Genomic DNA, 19,941 nt, shown 5'->3' with positions numbered 1-19,941 from the left:
CCGGCCGGGAGCCACCAGCGCCCCTGCCGGCCGTGCCCGGAACTGCAGCCAAGGGGAAAGCGCCTGCGGCCGAGACAAGGCTGGCCCTGGTGTCTGGTTCTGTTTGGTGCTGCTGCCCGGGTGTTGTTTGTTTGAGTTGTTACACAGATCAGTAAAGAACTGTTATTGCTATTCTCATATATGTGCCTGAAAGCCCCTTAATTTCAAAGCTATAAGAATTCAGAGGAAAGGGGGTCACATTCTCCATTCCAAGGGAGGTTCCTGCAATCCTTGGCAGACATCTATCTTTCAAACTAGGACAGCCACCACCACCTGTGTGAGGCAGAACAGGCGGCAGATGGAGGAGCCACAAACTCACAAAGATTACATTTATTTCCATGACCTTGCTTACTTAGGGGAATGCCTGAGCAACAGCCAGGCAGAGGCAAAGGAGACACTGGCATCTAAACTGGGTCCATCCTAGAGAATTCCTGGATGCATTTACCCTAGGTCGTCAAGGGTAATTCTGAGCTGGAAGATCATGTGAGCAATTTATGATCCTTCTGACTCTTCTGCTCTTAATCCATTCCTCCCAACACCCCCAGAGCCAGCCTGCTACATCCCAGGACTTCCATCACACTACCGCTAGTACCCAAAAGAAGAGAAGGAGGGGAAATAGACTGCACTGCAAGAAATGCTTTGAAATAACATGGGAAGAACTGATTATTTTCCTGCTTTCTATGCAGCTTAACTCTCTGACTTTTCAGGGCTGCCATGTAATCCCAAATTTCTCACTTACATATCAACATTTCTGATATTATTTTAGATCCTTCCTTGAAAGCCATATGGTGTTTCTTAATACGTTGGGTCTTAAACCACGGAGGAAGTCATGTGACTGCCTGTATAATCCAAAATTCTGTGTAGTGGAACAGAGACAGTTTTTGCTATGAAATATATCACTGTGTTTGGGTGGATAGGGTATCACAATGATATAAACAGCAGAGGGACCTGTACAAAAAGAGAAAGAGGGAAAAAAGGTGAGATATTTTGGGAGAAAAAGGAGATGGGTGACTGTAATGATAAAGAAGAAAAAATAGAACATTCTTTCTATATTGCCTTTTACCCTGGATGCATAAAAGAGCTCATGGGGGTTCTAAAAGGTGGAAGAAAGGGAGAAGTTTAAAATTCTATACTCAATCAAGCTATTTGAAATCACTGAACTATTCCATTAACTTCGTTTCCTTTTCCAGTTTTGGAACTAAAGGTACCTCTGGATCTCCTCATAAACTTGCACCCATGGATAATTAGGACTAATGGCTTTTCATTGCCTGTTTTTACAAAACTTTTGAATACCATGTGGAAAGAGTGGGTTATTGGAATAAGTCTTAGCAGTGTGGGATAGATAAGCTTCTATTTGGACCAGGGACGACACTCACAGTTGTACCAAGTAAGTGGCATTCCTTTATTTCTCAAATTTCATTTAAAATGGAGGTGGGGGTGAAAAAGGAATTTAAAGATTTAGATTCAATGAAAGAATTTTCAGCTGCAATAATCCCTTGAGTGCACTTGCTCTCCAGCCAGGCTTTCAAGCCAAATCCTCAGCTTGCATCTGCTCAGGAAGGTTTCCCAGGAACAACTGGGCTGACTCTGCATAGCACCATTATTCCATCATCCCCAAACACCAGCAGGGCACTGCTTAGCATGTGATAACTTCTTCCCAGCTTGGGCAGCACTCTGGCTCAAATTTACTGTCAAGTGTCCAATTCTCCAGTGGATTTTCATTGACTGGCTTGGGGCAGGAATGCTGAGCTCAGGGAAGAGCTCACACTGCTGAGGAGTTCTGAGACACATCTGTAACTGCCTGGTTTGAGAAGTTCTGCTTGGATGCCAGCACCACACTGACAGTGTCCCCAGGTAAGTAACTGCACTGGCCTGGGGACACAGGAGGAGCAAGGAGGTTAAATGGCCTTGGGCTTAAATTCTCACAAGTGCCTCATATGCAATAAACTGCTGGAATGAAAGACAATTGGCTCCCAGGTTGTGTGGGATCTGGAAAGACCAGTGTGGGGAGTAGGGATTATAAGAAGCCTTAGTTATTCCTATCTTTATCTGGAATTCCACGATGTACAAAAAAGGTGCACGTCAATACGAGGTTTTTTTATGGGAATGAGAATATTGGGGTGGCAGCGGGGTTTTTGAAGTTGATCTGTGTTATCCTAAAGGTTCAGAGGCATCCCTCACAAATTGTTGCTGTGCTTTCAGTGGTCAGCATGTCTTCAAAGTGCTGCAAGAATGTTGCATGTTATTTTACATCCCTAAAACCTCCAGCTCTCCTTCCAGAAGGGCATGGCACTGCCCTGGGTGCTGCCTAATATCTGTCCATGTCTGTAGGATATGTTTCATGGGCATAAATGTGTATTTGGGAACAATCTCAGTGCACTTCCCATTCCAAAGGGACAAAGGAATGCAAGGATATCATTCTGAAGAAAGACCTCTTCTTTAAATGCCGTTTGATGGTTTTCTTTTCCTTGCTAAAGACAGGATATGTTCAGAGCTGCAGAGAGACTCTGGGATTCTGTTGGACAGTAAAAGATATTGAGTCTGAAGTATCCAAGTCCCTTTTGAGTCTGCTGAAATACTTACTAAGTTGAAGCCAAAATTTCCAGGATGTGAGAAACGTTTCCCTTTTGGTTCTGAATTTCTTTGGGAGATACTGATATGCATTTTAAGTGTGTAGTTCTGCCTGTTTGGTCAGACATGACCCATGAAATTCTGGCAGAGCACGATTTGGCTTTCACCGCAGTTCCTCAGCAGTGGCATGGGGCTGATGGGGAAACGATGTAAAATCAGAGCCCCCTGATCTAATTTCCATCAGTACCCTAGGCTGAACAAAATGTTAGACCTGAGGGATCTCTTGACCTGACTGCCAGGCAATCACCACACCAAAATGGAAAGCCTAATGCACCTTCTTTACCTCAGGGGACCCCTCAGGATACTCCTTTCAAGCTAGACATGTAAAATCTTTGTGGATGTGTCTGACAGCCTCTCATGAGCTGAGCCCTTTTTGACAAGGAAGGCTGCTGGATGATTCCTTTCAGTTACAAGTTTTTACTCTAATTCAAATTGTTCGTCTGAGTTAAGTGCTGACATTGCTTTTTGATATCACCCTTAATATTCCACATACGACCTGACCTAGAGGCAAATGTCTTTTGTTTAAAAAACAAATCATGGTATCACAATGATTTCTTGGCTACTATATACTATTGAGAGCAATAATTTTCTTGTAAGAGAGATGGGTGAGAGTTTAAGCAATCTTGTTTCTTTACTTGTACCTCTAATGGCAAGGAATAATGACATAAAAGACAGTAAATGAGTATGAGTAAATGAATACAAATTAGTCACAGCCATAGTACTTAAGAATTTTCAGTCAGGCAGCACTTGGGTAAGCTTGCAGTAAAATCAGTCCTGTCCAAAGCACGCTTTTCTTTACAGACACTCCAAAAACTTCTCTCCCTCAAGTCATTGTGATGAAATCAAGGAAACTGAAAGAAGGTGGCAGCACTGGGAAAGCAGCTTGTTTGGCAAGGAACTTCCTTACAAAGAACATCAGCTTGGAGATGCCTGCTACAGAGGTCGTATATGAACAGAGCACATCTATTTTGACATCAGAGGGGCTGTACAATGCAATTAAGGTGGCCAATGTGACACAAGACACAGAGGTGACCTGCACAGCCAAATTTGCCAACAGCACAATAACATCACAGCCAGGTACAGTTTGGTGGCACAACTGTCACTTATTTCTGGAGACAGTGACCCATGGGGGTTTTGTGTCCTCCTTTGTGACAGCATTGCCCTGGGCAGGCAGCAGAAATGAGAAAGCCATTTGGTATTTCAGCAGGGAGAGCTGAAAGATGTTTCAAAGCATCTGGAAGAAATGCTTTCAACTATTTAATTATGTGGAGATGCATTTTTTTTGGAGAATAAGGAAGACACACTCTATTTTTTTAAAATGTGAATTTCCTTATGACAAAATATTTCACCCTGTACCTAATATTTACCGTGTAGTAGAAGCTGGAACAGCCTTTCCAATATCAAGAAAAAATTAAAACATGGGGTGTGTTGTGAGAATTTTTAACTAAAGAAATAAACGAAATATTTTGAGGTATTGTTTTTTTAGGCTTGAAGGTCATTCAGAAAATAATACCAAAACAATGCAGGAATTCTACTGTTTCCTGCAATTGCATGGAGGAATTTTCACCTGAAATTAATGTTGGAATTAATCCTGACCAGCTGAGGACCAGTCTCCTCTTTCCCCTGGTTCCTACAGCAAATGCCACATGAACAAATTTTTAATGTTTATAAAACATGGATATAGATTAAAATGCCTTTTCCTTATCAAGCTACAGAAGAGGAGGATGAAGAACCAGTAACAGAGGCCAGTAAGAGGGTCTGCAACAGCACAGACACCTCTGCACAAGGTGAGTTACCCAAACACGTTGTGCAGTTACATCACTCTTGGGGGATAAAGGCATGGAAATGTCTTTTCTCCAGGGCAGAGGAGTCACAACACAACATGTTCAGCAGACACAAGCTGCTGTTCCAAGGTTGCTCCTGCAGTTACACACAAGCCCCAGGAAGCAAAAAGCAATGGACACTGAGCCTGGGCTCCCCTGTTCTTGCCAAGTTCTCTATCGTCTGTTCCTTTGCTGCTCTTCCTTTCTCTGTCACCTGGGGTTTTTCCAATTTCTGCCACGATCACAACATCAAAGGCTAGACCATGATCTCTCTCCTCTTTTCTGGTCACTGAGCAGATCCTGAAGGGCAGAGAGTGAACATGCTGTCCATGGCTGTGTTGGGTTTGCGAGTCCTGCTGGCAAAGAGCATCGCCTTCAATGCCCTCATGAGTATCAAGTTGTTTCTTTTCTGAGGTAAGGAGCACACAGCCATCAAACAATGGTTCATAGGCCCAGTTTCATTAAATGTACTTTAAACCTCCCTCTGCTCTTCCAGTCATGGGGAATGAAGGCAAGAGGAACCCGAAGAAGAGCAGGAAAGAACGTGAACCAGCAATACAAGGGGGTTGAACAAGCAGGGGCAGAGCAGCTGACAGAGACCAGCCAGGACACAAGGCAGCACCTTCCCCTCAAGACATTGAATCCTCTTCACTCCTGCCTGGCCAGCTGATTTACACTGAAGAGTTTTAAGTGCTTTTGCTGTTTCCTCTCCTCTGAGAACTGAGGAGGGTGAATTTATCCTCATCCTCCTGCTTAGCAGATCTCGCCACTCTTCTGGCATTTGTACACAAGTGTCCAACCTGCATCAATAGTTTTGAAAACTCCAGTGCTGACTCTATACCTGTGGCCTTTCAAAAGCCCCTTTGCCAGGCATGTTGTGTTACTGCCTCTAGAACTGGAGTATTACTGCTGAGAGAATTCAAGCCCTGGAGCTGCCATTTCTGGCTCTGGGTTTTAGACAGATTTAATAACATCAAGTGTGTATTGCAGATGAGAAGAACTGTGTAGGATCTCAAGTGATTTAATTCAAGCAGAAAATGTTCATTTCTTTATGAAGCCTCTATTTCTTCTGCCAAATGTATCTCATGTGCATTTTAGGTTCCTGTAGTAGTGATGAAAATAAAGTTGTGCCAGGCCAAAATGCTGTGGGGTTTCTGTGCTTTTTCTTCCAAAGCAGGATGGGGACAGCTGAAATCCAACTCACCTGAAGCCCACTGGGATTAGAAAAACAGCTTTGATAATGTAGATTTCCTGTTGGCTGATTTTGTCTTTTCCAGACTCTGCAGGGAAGTGTCTCTGGCACATTCAAGAGCCTCAGTGAGGGGAGTCCTTGCTGAAGGCATGAGGGAGGACAATGCTCACATCAGCAGAGAAGAAACCCTGCTGTTGTTTTGCACTTTCTGATAGGGGGAAGGGGCCACCAGGCAATAACATCGGGTGGTTTGATGCAGTGATAGTTTCCATAGCAACTTGGTTCTTACCCTCCAGAGCCCAGCACACACCTTCCCCAGCTCATGGCCCTCTCACAAGCACCAGGCAGGATGCTGTGGTCACCATTTCTGACTCAGTTCCACCAGGCAGCACCAACCCTCCCCTGCTTTTGAAAAAACAACTTAACCACATCCTGAAGGGCAAAAAAGCCTTTCCTCCCCCTGCCTGAGATCCTGCTGGCTTCAACAGAGCCTCTGCAGAGGACATGGCAAGGTGAGCTGCATTAAGCTGGGTCAGGTCAGACCCTCAGGCCCTGCAGACACCCAGAGAAGACCCTCAGGCCTTGCAAAAGTGGCTGTACAATGTGGAAAATGTGGAATTTCCATGGCAAATCCAAATCCAGTAAAATGCTCATTTAGTGCATTCCACCACCATAACATAAATTGTGGGGAGCCATTCACCAGTGTTTTTATCCTGATCTTGCAATGACACCCAGAACCTTTTTCTCAAGCACTCCACACCTTTTCCCAATCTCTCAGGCAGATTTCTATTTTCAGAATACTCCCTTAGCCTAAACCGCTGGAATCAGATTGACAGGAAGGAAAGGTCAGTGATTAATTGCTGTTATAATCCCTTAGTTATAAAGTCTTGGTGAAGTGTGAGACTAGGATTGGATCCGTGCACACCTCCTCTGTGAAGGAGTTTAGAAAGCAGGGGAGTCATTTCTGTAGCTCTTGACTCCCTGGGAGGGACATCCTTTTACAGCTCTACCCCTTTCTTGCCCTCCATCTCTGCACCAATCTTTCCAAATTAATTCCAGTTCAATGGTCCTGTTTCTGATGCATCCATGTAATAAAGCTGCAGGGTGAGTGTTGCTGTTGGACTGTGCCACCCTTTGGCAAATTTGTATGAATCCTGCTCTTGCTGACTCCTCTGACAGAGAGAGTTTCATTGACCTAAAGCCCTCATTTCATGACAGGGTCCCAGGTTGCCCCCACTAAGCAGTGGCTTTTCACTTTGCATTGGCAATGCAGAACCTGCAGCTTAAGAAAACAGGAAAATTGGATTGTTTCCAGAAGAAACCCCACAACTGGGAGCTTTTGTTCAGTCCAACAGTGAGGTTGTGTTAGTGTGGTTAATTCCACATAAGGGGACAGAATCTGCAGCTCTCCCAGCTGACATAAGATGAGGACAGTTTGGTAGAGAAACTGTTCTCCACATTATAAAGACCCTCTGTTAAATGATGCATCTTTGCATGTACAATTATCCTGAAATCTGAATAAACAATATTGTCCTGTAAGGGATCCCATGATACCAAAATAATGCAGGATGATTTTAAGCAGAACTCTTTGGTACAATGTATTTTATCAGTACTACCTCTATTGAATGAAGAATGAGAACTGACATAACATCAAGGCTGAAGGGATGAATAGGAAACCAAATCCTACAAACTGTGGAATTTGGGACCAATAACCACTGAACCAATGAATTTCTCTGGGTTTTGACTGTATAAGTACAAGAAAAATCTAGTGAAAACCTTGTGTGATGGAAGGATTTTCTCTGCACAACCTGCTCAATGAGTGGATGAAATTATTTCTGTAGCACATCCTGGCCAGAACAACATCCTGGCCAAAAGAAAGTAATGCCTTGATTCTCTAACACTAAAAAATGCTGTTGGAGAGATTTTGTTTTTCCCGTAGTTTCAGGGACAAGACCACCCACAATGTGAACTTCAATAAAACTTTTTAAGTAGTTTGAGGAGAATTTTCATTTCTAGCACATTTATTTTTCCTCCCCCTTGGTGAGTCTCACTCATAGAGTGTGGTGTCTGACACCTGTCCTGCTGAGCAAGTCAGAATGGTGAGAGCTCTCTCCTGTGGATGAGAACATTAAAAGCATCTTGAAAGAATAAACCTCTCCCCAAGAGGTTATGTGGGGAAGTGTCATGAAGAACTCCAAGAGAATGGTTAATATTAAATAGCTTTTTGTACAACTAAATCCTTCTGTTTTCTTACACAGCATTAAAAATACTCCATAATAATCCTTTTCTTGCATCAGCTGGGCATAACCTGACCTATCTGTTTGGTGTCCCAAAATACTAAACAGCTCTGGACAAAATTAGATCTAAAGTAAAAAGAAACTCATTAGGAGTATGGGTATTTACCTGACTGTAAGGTAAGTTGCCTTTCTCTCCCTTATATTTCAGTCAGCAGATATGGTCTGAACTGAAGAATTCGGAACCTGATCTTCCCCTGCAAAGCTATTCAGGACTGGGGAGTGCACTGCAGTGCTCTTGGAAATGTCTGTCTTTCCAAAGCACAGCTTTGAAAATAGATACCAACTCTATGATTTCTGTAGGGAAAGCCTTGGTTTATTCCTGACTACACCAAAGCCTCCCATCATCAGGACACTTCATCTTTTGTGACCTCTACTGAAACATAACCTGCAAGCAGACAGAGTAGAGACACCCCAGCCTTCATTACTGGGCATCTCTAACAGGCATTTTGCACATACAGTTCTATTTGAATGACAAGTAGAGTCTCTGGCCACGATGTTCCACCCACTTGGGTGCACTGCTAGATCATCCTTGGGAGAATATCTTTCTCTAACACTTGACAGGAATCACCCCCAGAGGCTGAGAGTTTCTGTCCCAATGCCCTTGTCAATGCCCACAGCCCTGCACAAAATCATCATGAGGAGCACATACAGGAACATACACAGGGTCAGCTACCACAGCCACAGCTACAGCCCAAGCAGCATTGGCACTGGTGGCTAATACAAGTAATACTTGGATCAGATTTGTTTCCAACCCAATCTGGGCAGATCTGTTCTTCTCTCCACCCTTCATGCCACACACTGGATGCCAAATAAGGCTGCTGTGGTTCAGGAATGGTATTTCCAAATTCAGTGTTCCCACTGACCCAGTCCAAACCAAGCCCGAGGCACTTTCACAGGATCACAGAAAGTGTGAATATGGGGAGGGCTTAAAGGAAAGATGGGGAGCACACAGGGTGAGAGACACCCAGGAAGGCACCAACAGCTTCAAGTTCTGCTCCTCCTGCCCCACCTCTCCCCGTCTCTGGTGTCACAGACTGAGGGAGGGACCAGCAGGGACTGGGCCTGAGTGCAGGGACAGAGGCCCAGGCAGGGCAGGGCTGGGCAGAGCTGTTGTGCAGGCAGAGAGAAGGTGGAGAGAGGCCAGACGGAGCGGGCCTGGCCATGTGGAGTGCCCTGTGCGTGGGCTTCTTGCCCATTGTCGGTAAGTGAAGGGAAGGGCTGATGCCCCAGGGGCTGAGCGTGGCCCTGGGCTCTGCACGGCTCTGGGGAGCTGTGCTGAGCGCTTGCAGCTGCCTCTGGTCCCCGGCTCGAGCTGCCCAGCCGTGCCTGTGGAGCATGGTGAGAGCAGCCCTGCTCCTCTTCTGGCCAGGAGCTCGTCACCTCCATCCAAGCTGCCTCCTCTGCAGCCTGGGCACACGCAGGGCACCTCCCTGCTGCACTCAGCTCTTGGGGCCCAGCGCTTTGGCCTGGCACTGGACACTGCTCCTGGGGCACTGCGGCCCCTGTGGCACAGCCCAGCTGGGGGATGGCAGCACAGGGACCCAGCCCCATTGCCCGTGACAGGCCTTCGTCCTTCCTGTGCTCATCTAGAGCACTTGCAGGGGCAGGAGAGTGGGTTCCTTGCCATCCTGTCCTGGCAAGGACAAAGGGATTTATTCCCCCATGGTGCAAATCCTTCCTGCTACTTTGGGGAAAATCAGAAAAAAACTTCCTGTCTGACACTGAAAAGGAGGGAGGGAAATGTGGTGTCTCCTTCCTTGTGAGCTTTGATAACTGCTGTCAGCTCTACCCATCTGTGTCAGCTGGCTGCAAAGAGGAGCATTTTATCCTCCCACTGGTCCAGTGCCATTGCAAAGCCCCACCAGCATTGCCCCGACCTTTGCTGAATCTTGGAGTGACTGTGGCTTGTTCTTGCTCTCTGCAGCTGTCACTGGCCAGATGGCCTTGGAGCAGCACCCCAGGAAACTGACTGTGCAAGAGGGAGATGCAGTCACATTCCAGTGCTCCATGAAGGGAGATGATATGAACAGCTACTACATGTACTGGTACCGTCAGGGCCCACAAGGGTCTCTCAAATTTATTTGCCATGAGGATGATTTCTATGGAGAGGATTTCCAAGATCGCTTTAAGGGATTATTTGACAGTTCCAATAACATATTGACACTGCAGATCCTGGCAGCAAAGCAAGGGGATGCAGCAATGTATTACTGTGGGGCAGAATCACCCTGGAGCAGCTCTGTAGCAGAATAGATCAAGAACTGACAGATGGGGAAAACGGATCTCTCAGTATTTCTTTCTTGCAGCTCCTCCCCAGGGCTCTTGTCAGGAAACAGCAGGTGCAGGAAACAACCCTCTTGGGCTTGGTGGCACTAAAAGTGGCATTGGAAGGGAAAAAAGCCTTCCAGTAGAGACTAAAAAAACCACTGGAGGGAGCGGTGGCAGAAGGGCTGGTGCCATTTATGGTGCAGGAGGATCTGTTCTGGGATCTGCAGAGGCTGTTTGTGGAAATGCAGGTTTTGAGCACGTTGGCTGGCCTCCTTTCCAGTCTGGCCTCATTTTTCCTCTGTGCTTTGCCTGGCCTCCCTTGTACCTTGTACTTTTATGGATGCTAACTCTGAAATAGAGAGCACAGTGCCTGTGGAAATTGCCTATGTGGAAAGGCCACATAGCTTTCTCAGTCTTGCCTGGGAAAGTGGCCTGGGAATTCATAAGGAGGAATTAAATCAATCCTCAGAGACAGAAAACAGCCTTGCAGGTGCTGTTTGTCTATTCCTTGTTTTCTTGCAAGAGAAAGTCGAGGGGTGGTGTACCCCACTGACCAGTGATGGTGATGTGTTAGTTTACTAGCCAATAAGAGTTTCTTTTCTGTACTTTTCATGGATTGGTCTATAAAAAAGACCTGAAGCAATAAACGGAGAGAAATTCTCCTGATCAACTCCCAAGAGAGTCTGTGTCGTTCTTCTCGCCGTTCCTAATAGAGTGACATACTTTCCTCCGGTACAGTCAGTATAGCTTTGGGAAGTGGGAATTGTGCTTAGCCACATTTAGAGCCTTCAACAGTGAGTCAAATGGTCCTGATGGGTGAGGAGATAGTGGATGTTGTGTGTTCTTCATTCAGTTCTGCTTTCAGCACTGACTTTCTGGACAAAGCCTTTCATTATGGACTAGAGAAGGGCTCTGTGATAATGGTTGTGCAGGGGCACATGTTTCTTGTTCCAACCTCTCCCCTTGACCTCTGGGAAATTGAATTCCCAAAGGCTGATCTGGCTGCTGAAGCCTGAGGTGAATAAAGGATTCAGGACCTCAGCCCTTTCCCATATCATGTGTCACCAGGTCCCCATCCCATTCAGCAGTGGGCCCACATTTTCCCCAGTGTAGTGGGTCTAAGTGCTGGTCAAACGCCAATGCACTCACTGAATTATTGACTCATTCTGTGCTATAAGATGAGGATTAGGAGGTGACCAAGGTTAAAGGAGACTACAAAGAAAAAAGCTGCTCATTCAGTCATCCTCACTGTGGTGGGGGAGAGAAACAAAAGGGTGGAGTGAGGAAAAGTGTGTTTTGATGTGGCAAATGGAAAAATAGAAAATTCTTCACATGCTGAAGGGTTCAATCTGTAGCCTTGGAAAGAGCCTGGATAAATGGAATGATAAAGGTACAAAAGCATTAAGTAGAAAAATTATAAACTTAGGTTCCTATAGTTATAAGTAAGAATATGTCCTGAGTAAGTAAGAAATTCTATTAGGTAAAATAGTGTGAGGTTTGAGCTGCAATAATGTGACTTATAGAGTAGGCAGGGATCTAGAAGCTGTAATAGAGGTGTGTGTATGAGTACGTGACCTATCAGTGTATTGGCTAAGAGAAAAACACAGTGCAGCAAAATTAAGCAAAGGTGAGAGGTTAATAAGTAGAAAAAGGTTTTGTGTCAGCTGTCTATTGGATCAAAATGTTATATATTGCTGTGTGAAGAGGAAATCCATGACTACCTTGAGCTATGGCTGATTTGCTTGAAATCTCATGCCTTTGAGACTGATATCTTATCAGGCTTACTTGAGCAACAAATCATCTCAAATTGCATGATGATCCCATCCCTCATTTTTCATCTCAACATTTGGACATGAAGAGAGTTGAATAATCAAGACAAAATCAGCACACAGAAACCAAACAATATCAAGAATTAATTCCTATCTTCCCATTGGCACACAGGAGCAGCAAAGCTGGCTCCTCTTCTGCTCCCCTTTCCTTATGCCCGTTCTACCTCTCCAGAAAGAACAGCATCAAGTCTGATGGCCAGGCAGAGCCTTTATGAGAAAGCTTGGGGGCCTGGACCTGTGTCTGCAGCCTCACAGAACAACAACACAGCCTAAGTTCTGACATAAGAACACACACCACAAACACAGAAAACAACAGAAAACAACAGAAAACAAGGCCATGCTGAACAGCTCTCCTCATTCTTCCGTGTGTCTTTCATTTTCCCACCCTAAATTTCTTTTGTATCATTTGCAGGTTTCCCTGTTCTTCCCAGCGTTGAAACTTGAAGCCTGAGGAGGACACAGGGTCATCCTCCACGCTCCTGTAGCACAGTTTCTTTCTGGAAGTCCTCAGTGAAAAAAGCTGTGAAAAGCAAGAGCTGAAGTGCAATACTCCCCTGCTTAAAAGAAGAAATAGTGCCTGAGACTCTGAGCTCTGTCCTGGGCTGGTTTGTCCTGATCACCCACCTCCAGGCAGCTCTTCCCACCTCAGAATGCTCCATATCAAAAGACTAGATGATTTATCCTTCAATGAAACCTGACACTGAATTCTGTCCAGAAGTGGAATCAGCCAGAATTCTGGAGAAATTCCACTCCCTGCATGGAGCCTGGGTTTTGAAGGATGTACTTTCCTGCACCACTGACCACCCGTCTGCACCACCTGCACAGGAGCAGGGTGTACGGATCCAGCACAGGACAAGCACTCAGGGATTGTGTGAGCAGCAGTTGCTGATCAGCACACATCTGACCTGCTTTTCTCTGCAGCAGGATCTGCCATGGACTAGGTGAGGGCACACCTTAGGCAAAGTATAAAACAATAAATTCCCTTTGTGATTCTCTGCTCAGGGTCCTTGTGTCTCTGCTCAGGTGGCAAACCACTGACTGAGGAGGCAAAGTCAGTTTTCTCCCTGGCCTATATCAGCTGCAGAGACATGAGTGTGCCTGAGAGCCTTTCACAGGATCACACAAGGGGTGAGTTTTGAAGATGCCTCACATATACAAAGAGCAACATGGAGACAGACTTTCTTACACAGCCTGGAGTGACTGGACAAAGGGTATGAGTTTAACACAAAAAGAAGGTAGATGCAAAAAAGATTGAAGGAAGAAATTGTTGAAAATTAGGGTGATGGTAAAGATGGTCCTGAGAAATTGTATCTGCTCCAAACCTGAAAAGAGATAGGGCAGGGCTTGAGCAGCCTGATCGACTTGCACATATCTGTAATCATAGCAGGAGGGCTGGACTAGATGGCCTTTAAATTTCTCTTCCAACCCAAACTTTTCTGTGGCTTAAACCTCTCTGTATTTCTGTACATTGAGGAGGGAGCATCTCCCCTTCCCCAGCCCCAGGTTTCCTTTTCTCCACGGAAAACACTCCCAGTTCTCAGCCCTTCCTCATGCAACGGGTCCTCCAGTGCCGTTATCATCTTCACAGCCTTTCAGTGCCCTCTCTCCAGTAAATCCAACTCCCTCTTCTAGGACGAGTCAAGATGTGCCCCCAGTGCTCAAGGGTGGCCTCAGCTGTGCGGAGGAGAGAGGAGCCTTCACCTCCCTCAGCTGCTGGCAGCGTTTTGCCAAAGGCAGCCCCGGTTCCCAGTGAGCTTCTGTGCTACGAGGGCGAATTTGTGGGCGCGTTGGCCACGGAGCTCTCGGCTCGCTTTGGCAGAAGCGCTCTCCAAGCGCGCAGCGCTGCTCTGCGAACGCGGCCCGGCCGCGGCCGGCGCTGCTCCCGCCCGGCGGGGCCGGGCCCGGGGCCCGGGGCGGGGGTGTCGGGGCGGGCAGAGGCGCCGGCGCTGCCCCGGCGAGGCGGGGCCGGGCGGGAGCGGCCCGAGCGCGGCTCCGCTCGGCTCCTGTGCGGCTGCCGCGGAGCCGGGGCCCGCAGCGATGGCGGCCGCGCTGGGGCCGTGGCTGCTGCCCTTGGCCTTGGCCTTGTGGCCGCCAGGTGAGAGCCGGGCGGGGAGGGCAGCGAGCCCGGGCCGGGCAACGAGGGACAGCCACAGGGACAGGCGGGAGCAGGAGCACGAGCAGCGCCAGGGACGAGGGCAGAGAGCGGCCAAAGGACAGGAGCAGCGGCAGGGCAGGGAACACGGCCAAAGGCCGGGCCACAGCCACACACAGGGGCTGTGGGCCGGGGCTGGCGGCTGTGGCTGTGCCGGCCCGGGGGCACCGGGACACCGGGACAGCGCCCTCGGGCCGTGCTCGCTCCCTGCCCGATTGCTGCGCTCTCCCTCCGCAGGGCTCTGGGCACAGCCGAGGCTGCAGGAGGCCGGCGGAGGGCTGCGAGCGCCCGGGGACTCCGTCACCCTCTCCTGCCGCGGGTCCGGCTTCACCTTTAGGAATTCTGGAATTTGGTGGTACCGTCAGGTACCCGGAGGGAGCCTGGAGTGGGTGGCCTTTATCAGCTCCCCCTCGGGCAGTATAGAGGAGTACGGAGCAGCAGTGAAGGGTCGGGCCAAGATTTCCCGGGACAGTTCCCGGTCCGAAGTTCATCTCTCTTTGTGGTCTCTGCAAGTTCAGGACTCTGCCCGCTACTTCTGTGCTGTCCCACGGCGACAGCGAATGCAGATGAGCTTTAACAGAAACCTTCCAGGGTCTGGCAGAGGTTGCAGGGAAGGTGAAAGTTGCCAGGGGCAGGGAGCCAATTGGTCTCAAGGCTGTTTCCAAGAAGTCAGGTGCCATCACTGTGCCCCACAGGCATTCCTGGCCTTTACCGCACACTGCAGGGATTCTGATTTATTGCCAATTTGATTAACAGTAGAACTGTGAGCAATTATAAAATGCCTTGCTATCACTTTATCCCTGTTTGCTCCCAGGCCCATCCTCAAAGCTGCATTCCTGAATTCTCTGCCTATTCTCTCTAAAAAGCAGAGGGACAACAGGAAATCAGGTGTGGGATCATTTCTTAACAGTTAATCACTGGACTTTATCTCTGCTCCTTCTTTTTCCCTCCCTCCCTCAGTCTGCACTCAAATGGCACCACCGTGGTTCCTTCACAAGCACTGCTGTCCATCAGAATCATCCCTCTCCCACCCCGATTCTCCACAGGCTCCACTTCCCCAGTATCATGGCCAAACAGTTTGTGAATATCTCCAATCATGGAGACTCCACAAGGTGCCTGCAGATTCCTGGGTTGCCTTTGCTGCTTGGGCAGGGGTCTGGGAGGGCAGTGACAGGAGGAGGCAGCTGGAGAAGTGTCATCGCTGGGGAGTGAGTTGGCTGCTGGGCCAGAGTGCAGAGAGCAGGGTGAGGAGCACTTTGGCTTAGGGGTGCCCTGGCCAAGCCAAGCTGAGATCCTGGGGTGTCCCATGTGGGAGCAGCAGCTCAGCAGAGCCAGGCCAGGGGACCAGGGGAAGGGCAAGCTGACAGCCTCCTTGGTCAGCTCCCAAGTGCCATCAGCAGCAGCGTGCAAGACTTCTTGAGAGAAAGGCCAGGGCTGGCCCCTCAGAGACACGTCACATTTTGCCCACCACAACGTTTCCTCCAAACAAACAGTATGTTCTTGCACCATGCAGAATGAGAGACACTCAGGAAGGCACCAACAGCTTCAAGTTCTGCTCCTCCTGCCCCACCTCTCCCCGTCTCTGGTGTCACAGACTGAGGGAGGGACCAGCAGGGACTGGGCCTGAGTGCAGGGACAGAGGCCCAGGCAGGGCAGGGCTGGGCAGAGCTGTTGTGCAGGCAGAGAGAAGGTGGAGAGAGGCCAGACGGAGCGGGCCTGGCCATGTGGAGTGCCCTGTGCGTGGGCTTCTTGCCCATTGTCGGTAAGTGAAGGGAAGGGCTGATGCCCCAGGGGCTGAGCGTGGCCCTGGGCTCTGCACGGCTCTGGGGAGCTGTGCTGAGCGCTTGCAGCCGCCTCTGGTCCCCGGCTCGAGCTGCCCAGCCGTGCCTGTGGAGCACGGTGAGAGCAGCCCTGCTCCTCTTCTGGCCAGGAGCTCGTCACCTCCATCCAAGCTGCCTCCTCTGCAGCCTGGGCACACGCAGGGCACCTCCCTGCTGCACTCAGCTCTTGGGGCCCAGCGCTTTGGCCTGGCACTGGACACTGCTCCTGGGGCACTGCAGCCCCTGTGGCACAGCCCAGCTGGGGGATGGCAGCACAGGGACCCAGCCCCATTGCCCGTGACAGGCCTTTGTCCTTCCTGTGCTCATCTAGAGCACTTGCAGGGGCAGGAGAGTGGGTTCCTCGCCATCCTGTGCTGGCAAGGACAAAGGGATTTATTCCCCCATGGTGCAAATCCTTCCTGCTACTTTGGGGAAAATAAGAAAAAAACTTCCTGTCTGACACTGAAAAGGAGGGAGGGAAATGTGGTGTCTCCTTCCTTGTGAGCCTTGATAGCTGCTGTCAGCTCTGCCCGTCTGTGTCAGCTGGCTGCAAAGAGGAGCATTTTATCCTCCCACTGGTCCAGTGCCATTCCAAAGCCCCAACAGCATTGCCCTGACCTTTGCTGAATCTTGGAGTGACTGTGGCTTGTTCTTGCTCTCTGCAGCTGTCACTGGCCAGATGGCCTTGGAGCAGCACCCCAGGAAACTGACTGTGCAAGAGGGAGATGCAGTCACATTCCAGTGCTCCATGAAGGGAGATGATATGAACAGCTACTACATGTACTGGTACCATCAGGGCCCACAAGGCTCTCTCAAATTTATTTGCCATGAGGATGATTTCTATGGAGAAGATTTCCAAGATCGCTTTAAGGGATTATTTGACAGTTCCAATAACATATTGACACTGCAGATCCTGGCAGCAAAGCAAGGGGATGCAGCAATGTATTACTGTGGGGCAGAATCACCCTGGAGCAGCTCTGTAGCAGAATAGATCAAAAACTGACAGATGGGGAAAACGGATCTCTCAGTATTTCTTTCTTGCAGCTGCTCTCCATGGCTCTTGTCGGGAAACAGCAGGTGCAGGAAACAACCCTCTTGGGCTTGGTGGCACTAAAAGTGGCATTGGAAGGGAAAAAAGCCTTCCAGTAGAGACTAAAAAAACCACTGGAGGGAGCGGTGGCAGAAGGGCTGGTGCCATTTGTGGTGAAGGAGGATCTGTTCTGGGATCTGCAGAGGCTGTTTGTGGAAATGCAGGTTTTGAGCACGTTGGCTGGCCTCCTTTCCAGTCTGGCCTCATTTTTCCTCTGTGCTTTGCCTGGCCTCCCTTGTACCTTGTACTTTTATGGATGCTAACTCTGAAATAGAGAGCACGGTGCCTGTGGAAATTGCCTATGTGGAAAGGCCACATAGCTTTCTCAGTCTTGCCTGGGAAAGTGGCCTGGGAATTCATAAGGAGGAATTAAAACAATCCTCAGAGACAGAAAACAGCCTTGCAGGTGCTGTTTGTCTATTCCTTGTTTTCTTGCAAGAGAAAGTCAAGGGGTGGTGTACCCCACTGACCAGTGATGGTGATGTGTTAGTTTACTAGCCAATAAGAGTTTATTTTCTGTACTTTTCATGTATTGGTCTATAAAAAAGACCTGAAGCAATAAACGGAGAGAAATCCTCCTGATCAACTCCCAAGAGAGTCTGTGTCGTTCTTCTCGCCGTTCCTAATAGAGTGACATACTTTCCTCCGGTACAGTCAGCATAGCTTTGGGAAGTGGGAATTGTGCTTAGCCACATTTAGAGCCTTCAAAAGTGAGTCAAATGGTCCTGATGGGTGAGGAGATAGTGGATGTTGTGTGTTCTTCATTCAGTTCTGCTTTCAGCACTGACTTTCTGGACAAAACCTTTCATTATGGACTAGAGAAGGGCTCTGTGATAATGATTGTGCAGGGGCACATGTTTCTTGTTCCAACCTCTCCCCTTGACCTCTGGGAAATTGAATTCCCAAAGGCTGATCTGGCTGCTGAAGCCTGAGGTGAATAAAGGATTTAGGACCTCAGCCCTTTCCCATATCATGTGTCACCTGGTCCCCATCCCATTCAGCAGTGGGCCCACATTTTCCCCAGTGTAGTGGGTCTAAGTGCTGGTCAAACGCCAATGCACTCACTGAATTATTGACTCATTCTCTGCTATAAGATGAGGATTAGGAGGTGACCAAGGTTAAAGGAGACTACAAAGAAAAAAGCTGCTCATTCAGTCATCCTCACTGTGGTGGGGGAGAGAAACAAAAGGGTGGAGTGAGGAAAAGTGTGTTTTGATGTGGCAAATGGAAAAATAGAAAATTCTTCACATGCTGAAGGGTTCAATCTGTAGACTTGGAAAGAGTTTGGATAAATGGAATGATAAAAATACAAAAACATTAAGTAGAAAAATTATAAACTTAGGTTCCTATAGTTATAAGTAAGAATATGTCCTGAGTAAGTAAGAAATTCTATTAGGTAAAATAGTGTGAGGTTTGAGCTGCAATAATGTGACTTAGAGAGTAGGCAGGGATCTAGAAGCTGTAATAGAGGTGTGTGTATGAGTACGTGACCTATCAGTGTATTGGCTAAGAGAAAAACACAGTGCAGCAAAATTAAGCAAAGGTGAGAGGTTAATAAGTAGAAAAAGGTTTTGTGTCAGCTGTCTATTGGATCAAAATGTTATATATTGCTGTGTGAAGAGGAAATCCATGACTACCTTGAGCTATGGCTGATTTGCTTGAAATCTCATGCCTTTGAGACTGATATCTTATCAGGCTTACTTGAGCAACAAATCATCTCAAATTGCATGGTGATCCCATCCCTCATTTTTCATCTCAACATTTGGACATGAAGAGAGTTGAATAATCAAGACAAAATCAGCACACAGAAACCAAACAATATCAAGAATTAATTCCTATCTTCCCATTGGCACACAGGAGCAGCAAAGCTGGCTCCTCTTCTGCTCCCCTTTCCTTATGCCCGTTCTACCTCTCCAGAAAGAACAGCATCAAGTCTGATGGCCAGGCAGAGCCTTTATGAGAAAGCTTGGGGGCCTGGACCTGTGTCTGCAGCCTCACAGAACAACAACACAGCCTAAGTTCTGACATAAGAACACACACCACAAACACAGAAAACAACAGAAAACAAGGCCATGCTGAACAGCTCTCCTCATTCTTCCGTGTGTCTTTCATTTTCCCACCCTAAATTTCTTTTGCATCATTTGCAGGTTTCCCTGTTCTTCCCAGCTTTGAAACTTGAAGCCTGAGGAGGACACAGGGTCATCCTCCACACTCCTGTAGCACAGTTTCTTTCTGGAAGTCCTCAGTGAAAAAAGCTGTGAAAGGCAAGAGCTGAAGTGCAATACTCCCCTGCTTAAAAGAAGGAGCAATGCCTGAGACTCTGAGCTCTGTCCTGGGCTGGTTTGTCCTGATCACCCACCTCCAGGCAGCTCTTCCCACCTCAGAATGCTCCATATCAAAAGACTAGATGATTTATCCTTCAATGAAACCTGACACTGAATTCTGTCCAGAAGTGGAATCAGCCATATTTCTGGAGAAATTCCACTCCCTGCATGGAGCCTGGGTTTTGAAGGATGTACTTTCCTGCACCACTGACCACTCGTCTGCACCACCTGCACAGGAGCAGGGTGTACAGATCCAGCACAAGACAAGCACTCAGGGATTGTGTGAGCAGCAGTTGCTGATCAGCACACATCTGACCTGCTTTTCTCTGCAGCAGGATCTGCCATGGACTAGGTGAGGGCACACCTTAGGCAAAGTATAAAACAATAAATTCCCTTTGTGATTCTCTGCTCAGGGTCCTTGTGTCTCTGCTCAGGTGGCAAACCACTGACTGAGGAGGCAAAGTCAGTTTTCTCCCTGG

General features: G+C 48.0%; 2 protein-coding genes, 1 long non-coding RNA gene and 1 gene segment (V, D, J or C); 3 read left to right on the top strand and 1 right to left on the bottom strand.

Annotated features, from left to right (window-relative positions):
* The window catches only part of LOC131588716 (M1-specific T cell receptor alpha chain-like), a 221,624-nt gene that overhangs the window by 85,024 nt on the left and 116,659 nt on the right, over nucleotides 1-19,941 (top strand). The gene's annotated exons all lie outside the window — the stretch shown is intronic.
* Nucleotides 1-19,941, bottom strand: part of LOC131588814 (feather keratin Cos2-2-like) — a 155,797-nt gene that overhangs the window by 80,814 nt on the left and 55,042 nt on the right. The gene's annotated exons all lie outside the window — the stretch shown is intronic.
* LOC131588819 (uncharacterized) lies at nucleotides 890-3,610 on the top strand. Its single transcript, XR_009279645.1, has 3 exons — nucleotides 890-1,016; nucleotides 1,230-1,426; nucleotides 3,472-3,610. It is a non-coding gene; the product is annotated as an uncharacterized LOC131588819 (long non-coding RNA).
* LOC131588809 (Ig heavy chain V region 6.96-like) lies at nucleotides 14,024-15,068 on the top strand. The segment is given in 2 exon segments: nucleotides 14,024-14,171; nucleotides 14,466-15,068. Coding segments are annotated over 2 exon segments (570 nt in total).

Source organism: Poecile atricapillus, chromosome 27 (genome assembly GCF_030490865.1).
Source record: "Poecile atricapillus isolate bPoeAtr1 chromosome 27, bPoeAtr1.hap1, whole genome shotgun sequence".
NCBI lineage: Eukaryota > Metazoa > Chordata > Aves > Passeriformes > Paridae > Poecile > Poecile atricapillus.
Note: the sequence above shows the minus strand (reverse complement) of the source record. Positions and strands in the feature narration are given on the sequence as shown.